This window comes from Branchiostoma floridae, chromosome 12 (genome assembly GCF_000003815.2).
Source record: "Branchiostoma floridae strain S238N-H82 chromosome 12, Bfl_VNyyK, whole genome shotgun sequence".
In the NCBI taxonomy this organism is placed as follows: Eukaryota; Metazoa; Chordata; class Leptocardii; order Amphioxiformes; family Branchiostomatidae; genus Branchiostoma; species Branchiostoma floridae.
The window spans coordinates 2,819,231-2,836,016 of NC_049990.1; the positions used below are offsets into that span (position 1 = coordinate 2,819,231).

The 16,786-nt window shown below is 42.4% G+C and overlaps 2 protein-coding genes across 3 annotated transcripts in view; both read left to right on the forward strand.

Moving 5' to 3' along the window:
- Window positions 1–120: 120 nt before the first annotated feature.
- On the forward strand, window positions 121–8,443 carry LOC118428259. Its single transcript, XM_035838272.1, has 11 exons — window positions 121–254; window positions 973–1,057; window positions 1,790–1,902; window positions 2,792–2,947; window positions 4,024–4,139; window positions 4,374–4,443; window positions 4,971–5,123; window positions 5,615–5,800; window positions 6,241–6,393; window positions 7,556–7,675; window positions 8,357–8,443. Exons 2-10 carry the CDS (start codon window positions 1,002–1,004, stop codon window positions 7,651–7,653), a joined length of 1,101 nt encoding a protein of 366 aa, XP_035694165.1. The 5' UTR covers window positions 121–254; window positions 973–1,001; the 3' UTR covers window positions 7,654–7,675; window positions 8,357–8,443.
- A 1,017-nt stretch (window positions 8,444–9,460) lies between these two features.
- LOC118428258 overlaps window positions 9,461–16,786 on the forward strand; it is a 10,744-nt gene continuing 3,418 nt past the window's right edge. The window contains exons 1-6 of one of the 2 annotated variants that reach the window (XM_035838270.1): window positions 9,461–9,592; window positions 10,640–10,719; window positions 11,250–11,362; window positions 11,776–11,931; window positions 13,740–13,855; window positions 15,511–15,580. In XM_035838270.1, coding sequence (XP_035694163.1) covers window positions 9,476–9,592; window positions 10,640–10,719; window positions 11,250–11,362; window positions 11,776–11,931; window positions 13,740–13,855; window positions 15,511–15,580 — 652 coding nt within the window. In that variant the 5' untranslated portion in view covers window positions 9,461–9,475. The remainder of the gene's footprint in view (window positions 9,593–10,639; window positions 10,720–11,249; window positions 11,363–11,775; window positions 11,932–13,739; window positions 13,856–15,510; window positions 15,581–16,786) is intronic. The other variant, XM_035838271.1, reaches the window with a different exon arrangement.

A 16,786-nucleotide genomic window follows, 5' to 3' on the forward strand; every position in this document is an offset into this window, starting at 1 on the left:
GAGCCCCCCCCCCCCCGTCCAGGTTTAGTCGATGTTAAGAATTTAACCTGACGTTCATAAATCTATCGATCAAAGGAAGTCGTTATCTTTGGCTGTTGGATGATGTAAGTCTATGTTGACCCTCGGGCCGGATCTGTAATGGCGTATTGTTTGAACCTGGAGATATTCTCATGGCTACTGTATAAAACGCGGTGCTGTATCTGAGCTGCCGTTGTGGAAGTACCATCGAGTCTTTTCTTCCTCTGTGAATCCAGGTGAGTCTATCAGAAGCTTCCAGTACTTGTAACGCTCCTACTGATTAGTGCTGCCATAATTTGTCCCGTTAGGTCAACGGCATCGTTCATTTAGGCCCTTGTAGCGCCTAATATAGCTGATTTCACACAGGGCAGCATGTTCATTTGCTGTGCTGTTTCAGTAGCAGGGTATATCTTTTTTTTAGCCAATTTAACCGGGATCTCTCAATTACCAACTGATCAAAACCATCACCACAGCTATGGCGCTGCTATCAACGAGCTGGTAGACAGACATCTCATCGGGTCCTAAGCCCTCTCAGTTGTCTTGTTCGCCACAGTTTTCGAAATATGCTCGAAAACTACACGCACACCTACTATTTGTGTGATTTACTTTTTTTGTGATTATCTGATTTTGAATGATACATATACGTAGTGTCATATCTTTCAAAATTTTATACCTGTTGTCTTGTCCAGTAGCTCCAGGTAGAGGTAAGAAAGGGTCTTGGTGTGGAAGTGGGAGGTCAGGGCGTGCCCTGACTTGCTTTTCCATTTTTGCAACAAATCGATCCCCGTTCATTTTAATTTTCTTGAATTTTCAGTTGTACTTTATTTTCTGACTCACCGGTCCTTTTTTTGTGAACATACAAGAGTATAACCTACATATTTTGTTTATTCTTTGTTCCTTGGTTTCGAGTTATGTTGCTTAACCAACAGTTGTTGTCGACATTTTTGCTCTCAGATTTTACTCTTCTCTAAACCGAATCAACAATGGGTCCCTTCATCCTGTTCTTCATCGCCATGGTGGCCGCCTCTCCAGTCAAAAGGTGAATACTTCTTCACACAGTAATATGTTTTAAGACGTCGTTTTGGTGCAACGGTTAGTTTGAGTTTGGCCCAGATCACAGAGGTACTGGGTTCGAATCCACTGACATGCCACCGATAATATACCCTTTGAAAACGTATGCTGTACATGACTTTGCTCACTCAACCCAGTAGTATAATAATTATTCTTACTACAGCATATTTCAAAAATCAACATTTTGGGTCGCGGTTACAGGGACTTAGCTAATGACGGGAATAACTCGACAACAAAAAGAGCTATCCGAAAACGGATTCAACTCCCCACCAACAGGCCTTTCCAATAATACAATAGTTTGCCTATTTCGGACACTTTTCAAAAATCTACATTTTGGGTCGCGGTTACAGGGACTTAGCTAATAACGGGAATAACTCGACAACAAAAAGAGCTATCCGAAAACGGATTCAACTCCCCACCAACGGGCCTTTCCAATGATACAATAGTTTGCCTATTTCGGACACTTTTCAAAAATCTACATTTTGGGTCGCGGTTACAGGGACTCTACATTGCACTGCAGCCATAGGTGTGTCCCAAACGTCAAGTGATTCCACATGAATGCATGGATAGTTAATGTGATGTTTTACAATGCAATGCCTTGCCTTGACGAAGTTGGTGACTATGACTTTGTCGTGTATAACGAACGATTGGAGAATCGGATGAGATTCACTTTGAAAAACTTGTCCCATGTTACAAACAGGCAGGAAAATGTGTTCGGATTGCTGGACCTTGACGGAGACGGCCGACTGTCAGGGAACGAGGTTCTGTCCAGCATTATTTTTGACCAAGCCATCCAGGCTCTGGACGCCGACGGTATTCAATCTGAATTTTATCTATTAGTAAATACAAAGCTAATCTCTCTCTCTCTCTGTCTTTCTCTTTCTCACTCCCTTATCCTACAATTAGAAAAAATGGAAAAGAATTGATGTATTTTTGGTATTTGATGTATTTATGTGAATCCAATGGTGTCCTCCTCGCTCTGTTGCACGGCGTGTGTGCATGTGCGTGTGTGTGTGTGTGTGCGTGTGTGTGTGTGTGTGTGCGTGTGTGTGTGTGTGTGTGTGCGTGTGTGTTTTCCCGTTTAGAACAGTTCGCCTTGTCTTGCCTTGTTTTCCAATGATCAGAGCTCGAATGAGCACAAGTGCAACGTGATCCTGTTTTATAGGCCAGATGGAGAGTGTTCCATGTGGCTTAACCAACCACAGATCAACTAATATCGGTTTAATGCAAATCTTCTGTGGTGTCCTATACGACAGTCAATCTTTGGGGTCTAGCCTAGGAGGGAAATGTCATTCAACACTCTGGGTACGCGACTTCCTTTACGCCTGTCTGTGTTACCATGCTGGGGTTATCTAGGTCACTACACTTACCCATCCTCCTACGCAGGGAAATCCGACGGCGAAACCGCCTGTCTGAATGTACCCAGCTTCTCAACCGTCACCCTTAAGTTAGTTCATGTGGGCGTCGCCACTAACCAGCTGCCAGCCAATCTCAGAATAGGCTTTTCAGTTTTCAAAAGGGATCTCGCATATATAAGATTAAGCTCATTGATATCTATAAGCAGGCCGGTCAGGAACTAAGGGTGACGGTTGAGAAAGCAGGGTACATCCAGACAGGCGGTTTCGCCATTGGATGTCCCTGCGCAGGAGGATGCACTTACCATGACTTGTGATTTCCAATTTTTGTTTTCGCGTCCATGCAGGCGACGGTTTTATCACCGGGATCCAGATTTTCGAGCTGACCGGCGACCCCAACGTCTTCCCGCAGCTTGACGTCAACGGTGACGGCAAGGTCAGCTATGACGAGATCCGCCAGGGCACCAACATGCTGCTTATCTTCAACAGGTTCGACGCAGACGGTGAGTCCTGAGATATCGCTTACCGGTCCTTGACCGGGGGTGGTCGTGGGGGCACTTAGCAGCTGAGAACACCTCCCTCCATCTCACCCTGTCGTGGGCCAGAGCTTGGGTTTCGGCAAGGGTCATTCCCGTCCACTCTTTGCTGTTATCATCCCACTTCTTTCTCTGTCTGCCTCGTCTTCTTTTCCCTTTGACTGTTCCTTGCAGGATGACCTTAGAGAGGCCTTTGCTTCTTGTCACGTTAGTTTCCTTTTTATGACAACACTAAGATGTCCTGAGATGTCAACGGTCAAATATTTGGCTCACTAAAAAAAAACACCAAAAAAAAATCCGAAAACAGCTTCATCAGGTCGGTAGGACGTAGGATATTGGAGATTTCTTTCACGCAGCCAGGCTGTTTCATACCTGCCGAAACGTCAGTAGGTTATAAGAAACAGCCTGGTTTTATATAAAGAAAATCTGAAATATACTAAAAACAAAGCAGTTACAGTAGAAGACAGTTAACTGCATAACGGATTACCACACACTTCTGTTAATTGCACGGAATACCAAAATCTCAAACCAGGGCGGTCCAGCTCGATAACTTCGCATTATTGTACCGTGCGGAAAATTGCACGAAATTCTTTGGCAAATGGGGTGTGCAATTAAGCGGCCTATACTGTACTGCATTATTCTTCCAACAGTGACGTTTTTTGAAGGCATAGATACACACCAAATTTTTTATGCTTTGCAGCACATGTCTTGTTCGCGGGGTGATCTAGTCTCGCGAGAGCACAAAACTCGCGAGACCACAAAACTAGGTCCTAGACTTGCGTAGATAATCTGCCCCCTCACCCCCGCCTCCTTGCTGAGTGAGTAGGGGTAGGTGGGACTTGGGCCACAAACCTTTCAGTGACACCTGTCCTGCTGTACAATGTGAATCAGTCAAAATTGCCCTGAAAAAGGCGACAAGCTTTTACCGAAACGTTGGTGAGAATAAAGCAATAGTTGTGTCAAAAAAAGTCTCTTCATTCAGGCTATGGAACAACCTCTACTTGTTTTGCTTAAGTTTTGCTTCCTTCCACCTTCCCCCGTAGGTAACGGGTTTCTTGAAGGCCCCGAGGCGGACAGGGTGGTGGCCATCTACTCGCAGATCGTGAATGGCGGACTGGCATTTCTGGGCAGGGACGAGATCGACACCAACGGGGACCAGGTTTGTTTTGTTTGTTTGTTTGTTTGTTTGTAGAGCCACCTCTTTGCGTAACACACTAGTTTTGAACTAGAGGGCGAGACCAAACAAACGTTGGCCAATAGACTGAACGGCCATCGATCATCCATCAACACGAAGAAGGACACTCCGGTCTCAAAATACACCAGATTATAATCATTATTAATATTATTATAAATTCAAATTAACAACCCTAACCACAAAATCATTTTGCCATAGGTTCTGTCCAGGGACGAGATAATGAACGCCCTGGTTCTGACCCAGGTCCTGGTGGCGGCGGACGACGACAGTAAGAACAAATCATTGAACTATTTTAACTGGAATTTCCAAAACAAGAACTGGACTCACCCAAATTTTTAGTGAACAGCACCAGTCTTTGTCAAGGAATGAACAATCCACTGCTGCCATGACGTCACGTTATGCAGATAGAACAAGTGACTCAGTCAGTGAGCAGTGGATCATAAGTGGATCACGGCAGCAGTGGACTGTTCATTCCTTGACGGAGACTGGTGCTCTTCAGTTGAAAATCTGAGTGAGTCCAATCTTTGTGTTGGATATTACAGTTAAACTACCTCAAGAATTACCTCATCAAACTCAGATGAACTTTAAAGTTAAGTAAGAAAATATGTTGATGTTGAAAAAAATTGTCTTACGCTTCCTATGGAGGCAAGGTGTCGAACAAATTTCTGACAAATGCATGCCGAGTTACAACATTTACTTCTTAACTGCGCAAACTGAGCTAAATGTCGGTGACAGAAAACTATCTCCTTGACTACTATGTAGCAATCCATGAATCTGTATCATTTTTTTGTGCAGATGACGGCGCCTTCAGCCAGCAGCAGATCGAGAACGTCTTTGGCGCTCAGACCTTCCAGATCCTCGATGACAACATGGACGGCGTGGTCAGCTTCGGCGAGTTCCGCAAGGTCTTTGACCTGGGAGACGTGTTTGACTTCTTTGACAATGACGGTAATATCATCTAGCTACTGATAGAACTGACGATGTAGGCTGATATCAATTAGGACTTAACCACGGTCAATATTGACCGAAGGAGGTCATATACAATAGATGAATTTTGTTAAAATGTAAGGTAGATAGAGAAAATAATCATCTAGTTACTAGTGTCTCCATACGGTGTATAGTCCGGCACTCATCGAAATGTAGCGAAATGGACCATTGTTTAGAACATCGTCCATACACATGCTTTCACATACTGAATCAGGTCCGGTTCAGGTTCGGACCTGGACCTGACCCTTTGGACCTGAACCGGACCTGGACCTGAATTTTCTGTACCGGTACTGACCCCTATGCTACACCCAAGCGTATCGGATGCTAAGCAGGGAAGCATTGCCATTACACTTACCCATTTTAAACTGTCAGGTACAACTCGGCATTTCCAACGTTCTTTTAAAAGTTTCAAAATCCATTAAAATCCCTCGTTTCTCGCGACCGTCTTCCAGGCGACGGCGTTTTGACAGGCGCGGAGCAGAACAGCCTCATCGGCATCTACAACTTGGTCTCGAACTTGCAAGACGCCATCCCGGCTGACCCTCTCCTGGACACCGACGGCGACGGACTACTGTCCAAGCCCGAAGTGACCAACGCCGTGACTCTCGACCAGATCTTGGTAGCGAACGATGCAGATGGTAAATAAATTATTATTCTGTTTTTTTTTTTTGGCATAGGTTGTGAATGCTAGAACGCTTCCACTATCTTGATAGATTTACACAGGTACATACTACTATTACTAGCACTACTACTACTTCTATTATTGCAAATACTACTATCACTACGACTACAACTTCTACTGCTACTATGGCTAATGGAAGTAGAACGCTACTGCTACTGCTACTATTACTTTTACTTCTTTCACGACTTCTAGCCAGCCACTACTACTATCTACTGCTACCAGTAATATTATTACTGCTACTATTACTGCTTTTAGTACTGATATTCGACATTCGACGTAAAGTTGGACGTAATCACAATCTTTCATTTGTAGTTTATCTATTTATGATCCACTTTCCGTCCATTATACTCCGCGATTTTAATTGAGTTAAACTTCAGTGTACCTTTGCCTCACAAGGTGACGGCCAGTTCACCGAGATTGAGATCCTGTCGTTTTTCAACCGCGACCTCTTCCAGAGGATGGACGTCAACGGAGACGGCATCGTCACCTTCGACGAAATCCGCGCCGTCATCGACGTCGGCTCTTACTTCGACCTCCTCGATGCTGACGGTACAGCACTAGTATATTTCATGTTTTGTACAGTAGGAAATCTTACAGTTTTTTTGGCGACGCCTCGGGGACGGAGCCGCCAGTATATAACACTGCGACTGCGTTACCGAATGTTCTAAACACTCCACGCATGCATTCTCCAGAGAATTTGTTTTTGGCAACACATCGAGGGATTGGCCTTTACATATAGAAGGGAGGAACTCTAGTCTTGGGGCATAGAATATGTGACAGTTAATGCGTGCACACTATCATATGTTCACTGCAGTATCTTCTCGTATCTTAATCTATCAATAGATCGGTTAGATCTCGGCCTCCTCTTGTAACTGAGAAAATCACGCTGTCAGCTTTGCAACCAAGAGAAGCAGGCTGGATTCCGAAGGGTATTATCGTATTTAGGCACGGTCACAAATGTAGTGCGGTCGCCGTACGATTTCTAACTTTAGGCTTTATTTTTGGACAGCCATGCATGTTTTCCTTAGAATACAACTGTCTAACAAAACAAAAAGCTGTCTGGGAGCCTTGTAAGTGATTGGTTCTGTCACAACCTGCTTGACAATCCTACTGCATCAAAATCGCACGACGATCGCACGACCTATGTGATCATGTCCTAAAAACCCTCTACAGTAGAAGCCAGTTATTTGCACAGCGGATAAGCGCATACTTCCGTTAATTGCACGAAAACCCTAAATCCTGTGGTGGTGCGGTCCAACATAATGACTTAAAATGCATAAACTGGGTTTGAAATTAAGCGACTTCTACTCTGGGTTGTAGCCAGCATCTTTCCTTCAGTCCTTTGAAGGAATTTTGAAGCAGGGGACTGAAAAAAGTTTTCCCCATTCCGTCCCCATGGACAGACAAAAATTGATACGTAAAGATATAAAAAAACTGAAACACATGTGTTCTTCCTCACCAAAATAGATGACATTGAACAGCTTAGTCTACAAGCAAAATTTGCACCACAAAATGCAGGAAATAGTGTTTCAGAGGGTCTGGGTTTCAAAATTTTCTGGGACCCAGACCTCATAGAAATGACGCGCAACACCACGCCATGCATTCGGTGCTCGATAGGATTCCCATTCAAAATCGAGGGGACTGAAAATTATTTCAGGCTGGCTGCAACCTGCTTTAACTTTACTACCACTGTCATTCCTCTAAAAAACAGGCGACGGTTTCCTGAATGGTGTGGAACAGTTTTCCGTGGTCGCGCTGTACTACAACGTTTTAGCCTACCAGCAGGCTAACGGCGTCAACACCAAATAGATCGGACTGGTGCGGGATGCAGGTGAGCGCGGCAAATTTTGCAAGAATTTCTATTCTCATGATAAATGCTTACCGATAAATTTGTTCCCTTTTACTCCCTTTTGTTATCAATCATTTCGTTTTGGCTTCATGATCACTATTCATGGAAGCTCGCCGAAACTTAAAAAAAAATACTGCATTCAAAACAATTAGCACAGCACCTTCCAACTCAAAGTATCAATGTGATTGTTGCTTGTTGACATTTTCCAATCGTTACTATTCTTTGATTTATCTTATATTTTCTACAGTCGTAAATAGATTAGTTAATGTTCAGTTAAGTGGAGAAGGGCACTGTAGGCAAGCAGGCCTCTACCCTCTTCCGGCAATGTTATATGTTCATATGTGCAAAATGAACAGAAGAAAACAATGGAAAATCTGACAACAGGTTCATCAAATGCTCTGATGACCTTAGCCTCCATAGCAGGCTCCCTAGGGCTTTTTGTTGGCTCATAATACACTTTTGCTGGCCATTTCTTTTTGAACTGGGTCGCTGATTGCAATCCGTCGCTGAAAAAATGCTCCGGGCCAGAAATAAGCGACGGCCGGCAATCAGCGACCTGGTACAAAAAGAAATGGCCAGCAAAAGTGTATTATGAGTCAACAAAAGACCCCAGAGAGCATGCTATGCAGACTCTGTTGACCCAACGTTTGTCTTCACCTACAGTTGGACGATCTTTGCAGCGTGAACAACGAAGAAACCCGGAGACTTTTGCATACTTCAAGGACTCTCAATAAACTTTGATGAAATGAACTGTTTTTGTCTAATTTATCAATCACAAAGGTTGAAAAAAAAAACTAGAAAGGTGACATTTGCATGCAATGTTTACCTAATTTCCAAGCAGATCCTACGGTAGCATAAGATGTTATCAAAAGCTGGCAGAGGAGTCAAGCTGGCTTAGGAGTGTCTTTTGCTACCGGGGAAATGGACACCTCTTGACTACACTCCTTGTCAATTTGGTACTACCTTATGCCACTGTAGGATCTGCTTGGAGATTAATATTTACCTTCACTTGTTGTAGTCTAACACTGTTCTATTAACCTGAGCCCCTTCAGCCATTTGCTACATTATGTAACCGAACACCACAGGGTGTCTGCTACTTTACTGGTAACCATGGTGACAGCCGTCTGGTCCAGGTCGTTGACCTTATTTGTTTGGAGAAGAAAAATAAACAGAGCAAAAATAATATATTTACCCTCCGTGGAGGTAAACATAAAAATGTACGTATGTATGTATGTAGTTATATCGTTTTCTACGGCAAAAGGCAAACGCCACAAGAGTTTTGAGTATCACCGATAAGTATTGATGCTTGGGTGTAAAATTTGTAAGAAGCCAAGAGGTTTTTTTCTGCATATTTCAGCACTGCTAGAAATTAAGTAGTAGTGAAAAGCTTACTGTGCTGCTCTTGTTCTTTTCAACTCCTTTTTTACTTTATTTTTTATGACTTACCCAGAATAAAAAAGACACACACACGCACACAGACAGCAGGTCATTGAACCCAATCCACTTTTCCAATCAGATACATTGTGCATAAATTGTAAACTGAATCAAGCCACTGAATCGATGTGACAACCCAAATTGACAACCAGAATTCATAATTGCTGTTGCTGATCTTTCTTAACCGTCTTCTAAAGAGATATCAAGCATTTAAGACGATGACGCAACCCTTAAGTCGATGTTAAGAATTTAGCATGACGTTCGCCATATATCTATCGATTAGAGGAAGTCGTTATCTTTGGCTGTTGGATGATGTAAGTCTGTGTTGACCCTCGGGCCGGATCTGTAATGGCGTATTGTTTGAACCTGGAGATATTCTCATGGCTGATGTATAAAAGAGCGGTGCTGCCACTGACCTGCCTCTGTCGAAGTACCATCGCGTCCTTTCTTCGTCTGTTAATCCAGGTGAGTCTGTCAGAAGCTTACAGTATGGTGTTACTCCTTTTAAGCTAGCTGTTAACGTTATTGTTCTAGAAATTAGGATGTCAAGTTTCATTCTATATTCATGATCTGCATATGTACTATGTTGAATACTTGTTTTAGTAATTATTATGATAATTTTGTTTCTTTTTTTTGCCATACATTAATATTGTACCGCCTACGATCGTTGCGCAATTAAGTTCTTCTTCTTCTTCTCTTCTTTTATGAAGTGCTGACATAATTTTCCAAGTTATTTCAACGTTATGTCTCACTCATTCATTCAGACACTTGTAACGCCTATATATACAGCTAATGGCACATTTGGCCACAGACCTGTCGAAAGGAGGAGGAGCGCCCGCCTCACCTTTTTCTAAAAAGTAGATAATAACGATATTAATATAGACACTAACAGCATACTTAAACCAGCCCAAGGGCGCACCCGGGGAAGCCACGACCAGAAATACCAGCCCATCTTCGCCCGTACCAAAACATATAAAAAGTCATTTTTGAGTGGAACGCCCTGCCTGGCACGGTTGTAAGTGCTCCCAACGTTGAGTGCTTCCGTGCCAGGCAGGCGGCCTGCCCGCCCTAACCAGGGAGCCTCAACCGCCCCCCCTCCCCCCTTCGATGCTGGGTCATTTGGGAGTAAACGGATGTAGATATGGAAGCACGTTTCCTTCCTGTGCTGGTTCAGCTGTAGCAGGGTATATCTGAACTAGCCCATTGAACCGGGACTCTCAATTACCAGCACAACTTTGGGGCTGCTACCGACTGAGGTGGTAGACAGAGACATCTCATCGGCTTGCAAGCTCTTTCAGTTGTCTTGTACAGCACGTCCCTCGGATAGGACGTTAAACCGTATTTTCGTATTTTTTTACACACACCCCTCGTCTCTTTGTTCACACACAAGCATATATATATATATATATATATATATAACCTACAAATTTTGTTTATATATTGTTCTTTGGTTTCATGTTTTGTTACTCTACTAACAGTTACGTACACATTGTTTTCGACATTGTTCCTCAGTTTCTGTTCTTCTCTAAATCAACAATGGGACCCTTCATCCTGTTCTTCATCGCCATGGTGGCCGCCTCTCCAGTCAAAAGGTGAGTACTTCTTTAAACAGTAAACATGGTACAATGGTTAGTGTTTTAGTACTGACATGCCACCGAAAATATGCCCTTTGAAAAAATTATGCTGTACATGGCTTTCCTCTCTCCACCCAGGTGTGTAGTTCCAATTGAATCTCATGGCACTAGTACTGCAGGTAAAGGTACTAATGTTCACAAACGCGGTCCCAAAAATTTAGTGTTTCCACATAAATGCATCGATAGTTAATGTGGTATGTACAATGTGGTACCCAACATATTACATTTTTTAATTTTAATTTTAATTTTAATTTTAATTTTAATTTTAATTTTAATTTTAATTTTAATTTTAATTTTAATTTTAATTTTAATTTTAATTTTAATTTTAATTTTAATTTTAATTTTAATTTTAATTTTAATTTTAATTTTAATTTTAATTTTAATTTTAATTTTAATCATCCCATGTAGCTGTTGTGTAAAAAGAACGATTCTCATATTGAATAAACTTATGAGATTACTTCGAAAAACTTGCCATATGTTACAAACAGGCAAGAAGATCTGTTCGGACTGTTGGACCTAGACGGGGACGGCCGACTGTCCAGGAACGAGGTTCTGTCCAGCATTATTATCGACCAGGCCCTCCTTGCTCTGGACAGCGACGGTATTCAAGCTATCTGAATTTTGTTTACATACAAAGCTAATCTCTGTCTCTGTCTCTCTCTCTCATTCCTCAATCCTACAGTTTTTGAAAAATGGAAAAGAATCTATGTATTTTTGGTCTATTATGTGATTTTCTCCGTGCCCTCCTCGCTTTGTAGCACGGTTTGTGTGTGTTTGTGTTTGTGCGTGTGCGTGCGTTCCCGATTAGAACACCGACTAGTTTTGCCTTGTGTTGTGTGACTTTTCCAAGGATCAGAGCTCGAATGAGCATAAGCACAACGTGATCTGACTTTTATAGGCCAGATGGAGAGTGTTCCAGATTGCTTAACCAATCACAGTTACGGAAATATCGAATTAATGCAAATCTTACCATGAATTGTGATTTGAATTTTTTTCTCGCGTCCCTGCATGCAGGCGACGGTTTCATCACCGGCATCCAGATTTTCGAGCTGACCGGCAACCCGAACGACTTCCCGATGTTTGACGCCAACAATGACGGCAAGGTCAGCTACGACGAGATTCGTCAGGGCACCAACATGCTGCGCGTCTTCGACAGATTCGACGCAGACGGTGAGTCCTATGATGTCAACGGTAACGTTTGGCTCACAAAAAGACATGGACACTGAAAGCTAGCTATTTTTATTTTGATACAGATAATATCAAGATTGGACCTGAATTGGGGCGGGGGGGGGGGGGGTCACTATTCAGCTACAGGTTAATACATGGCTCCTAAATGCATTATGGACATGGGTACTTATTACCTCCATGAAATGTCATGGAATAGAGGTTATATTTTCTGTTATGTGTCTCTGTCTGTGTAGATGATTACTCAAGAACGGCTGGATGGATTGGTTTCATACTTGTTGTGTTGGTGGGGTGTGATGAAAGCTCGAATCGATGAGATTTTGGGAGCCGTATCTGTCGTTATAATGTATGTAATAATATCAGAAATCACCCCTATATTTGAGATATATTGGTACAGGCATCGTGCTTTATGTGTTTGTTAATGGGCTTAGCTCCAAGCAGATGGTGAAGTGACAGCTGTTTGGGGAACCCCGAGTTTTTTTAATATGATAATTAGTTTTATTTATGTCTGCTTAGGATATCATGGAGATGTGAAGCGTAAGTATGATTGTAAGAAGTTGAGGTACATTTAACGATAATGCTTAACAGGTATGGATGTCTCACATACTGTACTGCTGATTTGAGTGACATGGTGATTAAAATGCCATTAGGTCCTCTCATCTGGGTTGGGTGTCAGAAGTTTTATGGGCGATACAGATGTTCTGATTTTGTTACGATAAGGGACAGTTGTTAGTTGTCTCTTTCGTAGCCAATGGTACTTGTTTTTTAGCAGACGGGGTTGGCGCCAAGTAATCATCTTACAGTTGGTGTAGGGCTGTCAGAGGAAAGTGTGCATCTCGTTTTTGTACCGTGTGAACAGCTGACGCTATGACATATTGGTGGAAAATCAAATCACCATCTGACTAAAGTTGGCCACATTCCTTCTTCTTTCTGAGTTTCCCAACTTCCTCCCACCACACAGCTCTGAGGCACATAGTCGAACCTCAATAATGCTGACAACCTTAGACATTTTAAATGCCAAACATCAAGCTTAAGGAACACCACGCTACCGTCGACCTCTTAAACGCACATTACACAATTAAGTGTCACATTTTGATAATTACTAATCAGATGGACATCCTCTGTGTCATTAAATAAATACACCACTACTTTCCCATAACATTTATATTATATAACCATTACTCTCAAATACAACCGACTATAAACATACATACCATCCACAAAAAAGCAATAAATATTTCATGGAGGTATGAGGTCCCCGAACTCTAGTTTGTTCTATAATCTATCAACTTATTTCATTTGATAATTTTGTTTAGGTTTTGATCATGTACAGTATAAACCAAATTCATATTATCCAGTTTCTTGGGGAGGCCCACGAGAAGCCACATATGTTCCTGACTTCGGCTGGGGAGGTAAAAGGCGGTGGATAGGGATTGGCTCCACATTCCAATTCTGGGCCATAGACACAGTGGATAACAGCCCACTGCCCCTAGTATACGGCCAGCCGGAAAAGGCTATGGGACTTCAGTGAATAGTTTCATCAGGCTGGTACGTCACTGAATAAAGAAATTCTTTTTACACAATCATTGCTTTATTCTCACCAACGTTTCGGCGACACCTGTCCTGCGGTACGATGTGAACCAGTCAGAATTGTCCTGAAGAAGGCGACGGACGGTCGCCGAAACGTTGGTGAGAATAAAGCAACAGTTGTGTAAAAAAATCTCTTTATTCAGGCTATAGGTTTAACTTTACCTATTTACTAAAGTTTTGCTTCCTCCCTCCTTCCCCCGTAGATAACGGCTTCCTTGAAGGCCCCGAGGCGGCCGTGATAGTGTTCATCTACTCGCAGATCGTGAATGCCGGACTGGCATTTCTGAGCAGGGACCAGATGGACACCAACGGGGACCAGGTTTGTTTATTTGTTTGTTTGTTTTAGAACCACCTCTATGCGTAACACACCAGTTTTGAACAGCACGTGTTGGTAGTCCTGTGAAGGCAGCTGTAAGCGTGCTCATCATGTGGCTCCTGAGGCGTCCATGCACACGCCTTACGCTAGGCGCACAACCCGCCGTACGTGCAACTTGTCCGTACGTTTTTTGGGAGGCCACGTCCGCCACGTATTTCTGAAAACGTGGGGAACGACTGGCAAGAGCAGGTGGGGAGTACGTCAACGCACGTCACTAGCACAGTTGCGCAAGGTGTAAGTACGTTGTCTGCACGCCACGTCTAGCTGCGAGCGGTTGCGTTCATCGTACGTCGCGCAAGTGGTAGGTGAGTTGCACTTGATTACAACGTACGGTCTCTGTGCGGTTGCCACGTTTGCATTGCGTCGGCACTCACATGTGAACGCGTACGGCGGGCTGTGCCCCTAACCTTACCTGAGCGTTGTCAGGATTTCTGTTGCAGAGTAAATATATAGTAAGTACAAGATTTCTACATTAACCACAATCTGCGTAATACAGGACTGTAAAGCTAAGGGCACAAACCTACGTACGTGCAATTTGTCTGTACGTCTTTTTTACACCAAGTAATTCTGAAAACATGGGAAACGACTGGCAAGAGCAGGGAGGGAGTACGTCAACACGGCAACACAAATTTTTGCCTGCACGTAAAGTTGTACGACGTGTCTGCGTGCTCCAAAATCCGTCGGATTCCCTACGAGTTCGTACGGAGGCGGTACTTACCACTGACGGATCCCAAAAGAATGACCACGTTTTGGCACGCAAACAGCACGTATTTGCACGTACGGCGAGTTGTGTCCTTAGCTTTAAGCTGGTCCACTCACACCGGAATGGACTTCTACTCTTTTTGATAAGTGTAGTGGGATCTTGGGGTTTGGATCTCCTGAAACACGGCCACAGGGCGTTCGGCTTTACTTCCCTTCCAATCGCACAACATTACGGTTTTGTTTGTTTGTTGGAACTTTCTTTATTCATGAAATCTCAAAGCTTTTCATTGAGGTCATGAGGGAAGAAGCAAGGGTCAGACAACGTACAACAGAGACACATCATTTAAAGTCCTCATGAGTCTAATAAGTCTATATAGACAATTTTGTACATATATGGTACAAAATAAACAATAGTGGTATCTGCTACATAATTCCGTGAGTCCGTTCATTTTGGTCGTTCTAGATACTTTAAAGTCTCTTAAAGGAAGTCACACTCTCATAGGAATTCAAACCTATGACTATAAGCCATCTGTATATCTAATGACCTCTGACCTCCACAATATCCAATATATGATATTATGTACATGTATGATACAATATGATAATAATGTTTTTGGTTATGTTAATTGAATGAGGATGATGATGAATTGATTCATTTACGTTATGAGTAATTTGATGTATTGTATAATATGATATGGTTAAGAATGTTAATGATTGATTTATGCTAGTTGTCTGATCAACATTATCTGTATAAATTGTTGTTATATATTTTATTCGAGAGGACTCCAGGAAGAATAGTTCAATGTAACTAATGGAGATTCCTAATAAACAAACAAACAAACAAACCCAGAATCCATAAAATCAACAACCCTAACCACAAAACCATTTTGCCGCAGATTCTGTCCAGAGACGAGGTGCTGAACGCCCTGACCCTGACCCAGGTCCTCGTGGCGGCCGACGACGACAGTAAGATTAACATTATTGAATGAAAGACCTTTATTGTACATTCATGCCTCGACTGGCTAGGTACAGATCGCCAATAACAGACATAACAGACATATGCAGAGACAGCAAGATACAATTGTACTAATTGAAGGTACTAGGCTAACAGAATGGTCGACATCTTCTCGCTTCTTTGTACAGGTGTAGATATAGGAACAGATAGTTATTGAACTGGTTTAACTGTAACATCATCCAACAAAAAAATTGGACTCACCCACATTCTTGACCGAACAAAACCCGTCTTTGTCAAGGAATGAACAAACCACTGCTGCCATGACGTCGCGTTATGCAGATAGAACACATGACTTGATTGTTGACCGGTGATGCCCAGTCGAAAATTCGTATGAGTCAAATTTTGGTGCTTGATATAACAGTTAACCCTATTCAGACCGGGGGGGGGGGGGCTTTTGAGGCCCGCGCTAACTTCGATGTCCTATAACGCCAGAACGGCTTACGCTAGAGCCACCAAATTTAGTGAGTTTTCCTAAAATATTGTTGGCAACAATTCTACGAAGTTTGACAAATTTTCCATTTTTTCTTGTTGCCATGGCAACCGTTTGTTGACAGGCAGTTTTGCCAAAAATCACTATTTTTGGTTCTAACAATGTATTTTTCAAATTTATTTGCTATATTACTGTGATTTTCTTACATAAATAAAATCTTATATTATTCAGCATATCTTTCATAATTATACATGCATAAATTATGCTAATTTGATGACGTCATCAGCCCAAAATCCAAGATGGCGGATGGAATGGCCAGATCAAGAAAAACAAGCTAATTATCCCTTAAAATTTGCAACTACCTGGTATTTTTTCATCAAAAACCATCAAACTGAATGAATTTAGTCTATTTCCATTGCCCTTTGTGATTATTTGTTGCAAAAAAAGTATTTTCAAAAATTCAAGGTGGTGGATATAATATGGCGGAGCCCAACTCGTATCTTAGATGTGCATGACGTCATTTTATGACGTCATATTGACGTCTTTGATGTTGCTATTGGCAACGCAAGTCGTAGTAAACATTATTATTCTGTTATCTGCACTTGTTGTTACATTTCTGCAGCATAACGTGAAGTTTTCTGAGAATACCCATTTTTCATGGGTTTGGCCAATGTAATCAAATTGATGACGTCATAATTACGTCATCTTACGTTGCCGTAACGTCAAA

Bases quoted from the DNA above. Each gene is read 5' to 3' on its own strand.
- LOC118428259 (XM_035838272.1), top strand. From the start codon at position 1,002: ATGGGTCCCTTCATCCTGTTCTTCATCGCCATGGTGGCCGCCTCTCCA. The intron at 2,948-4,023 runs GTGAGTCCTGAG...CTTCCCCCGTAG, and splicing joins CAACAGGTTCGACGCAGACG to GTAACGGGTTTCTTGAAGGC. The intron at 4,140-4,373 runs GTTTGTTTTGTT...ATTTTGCCATAG, and splicing joins TCGACACCAACGGGGACCAG to GTTCTGTCCAGGGACGAGAT.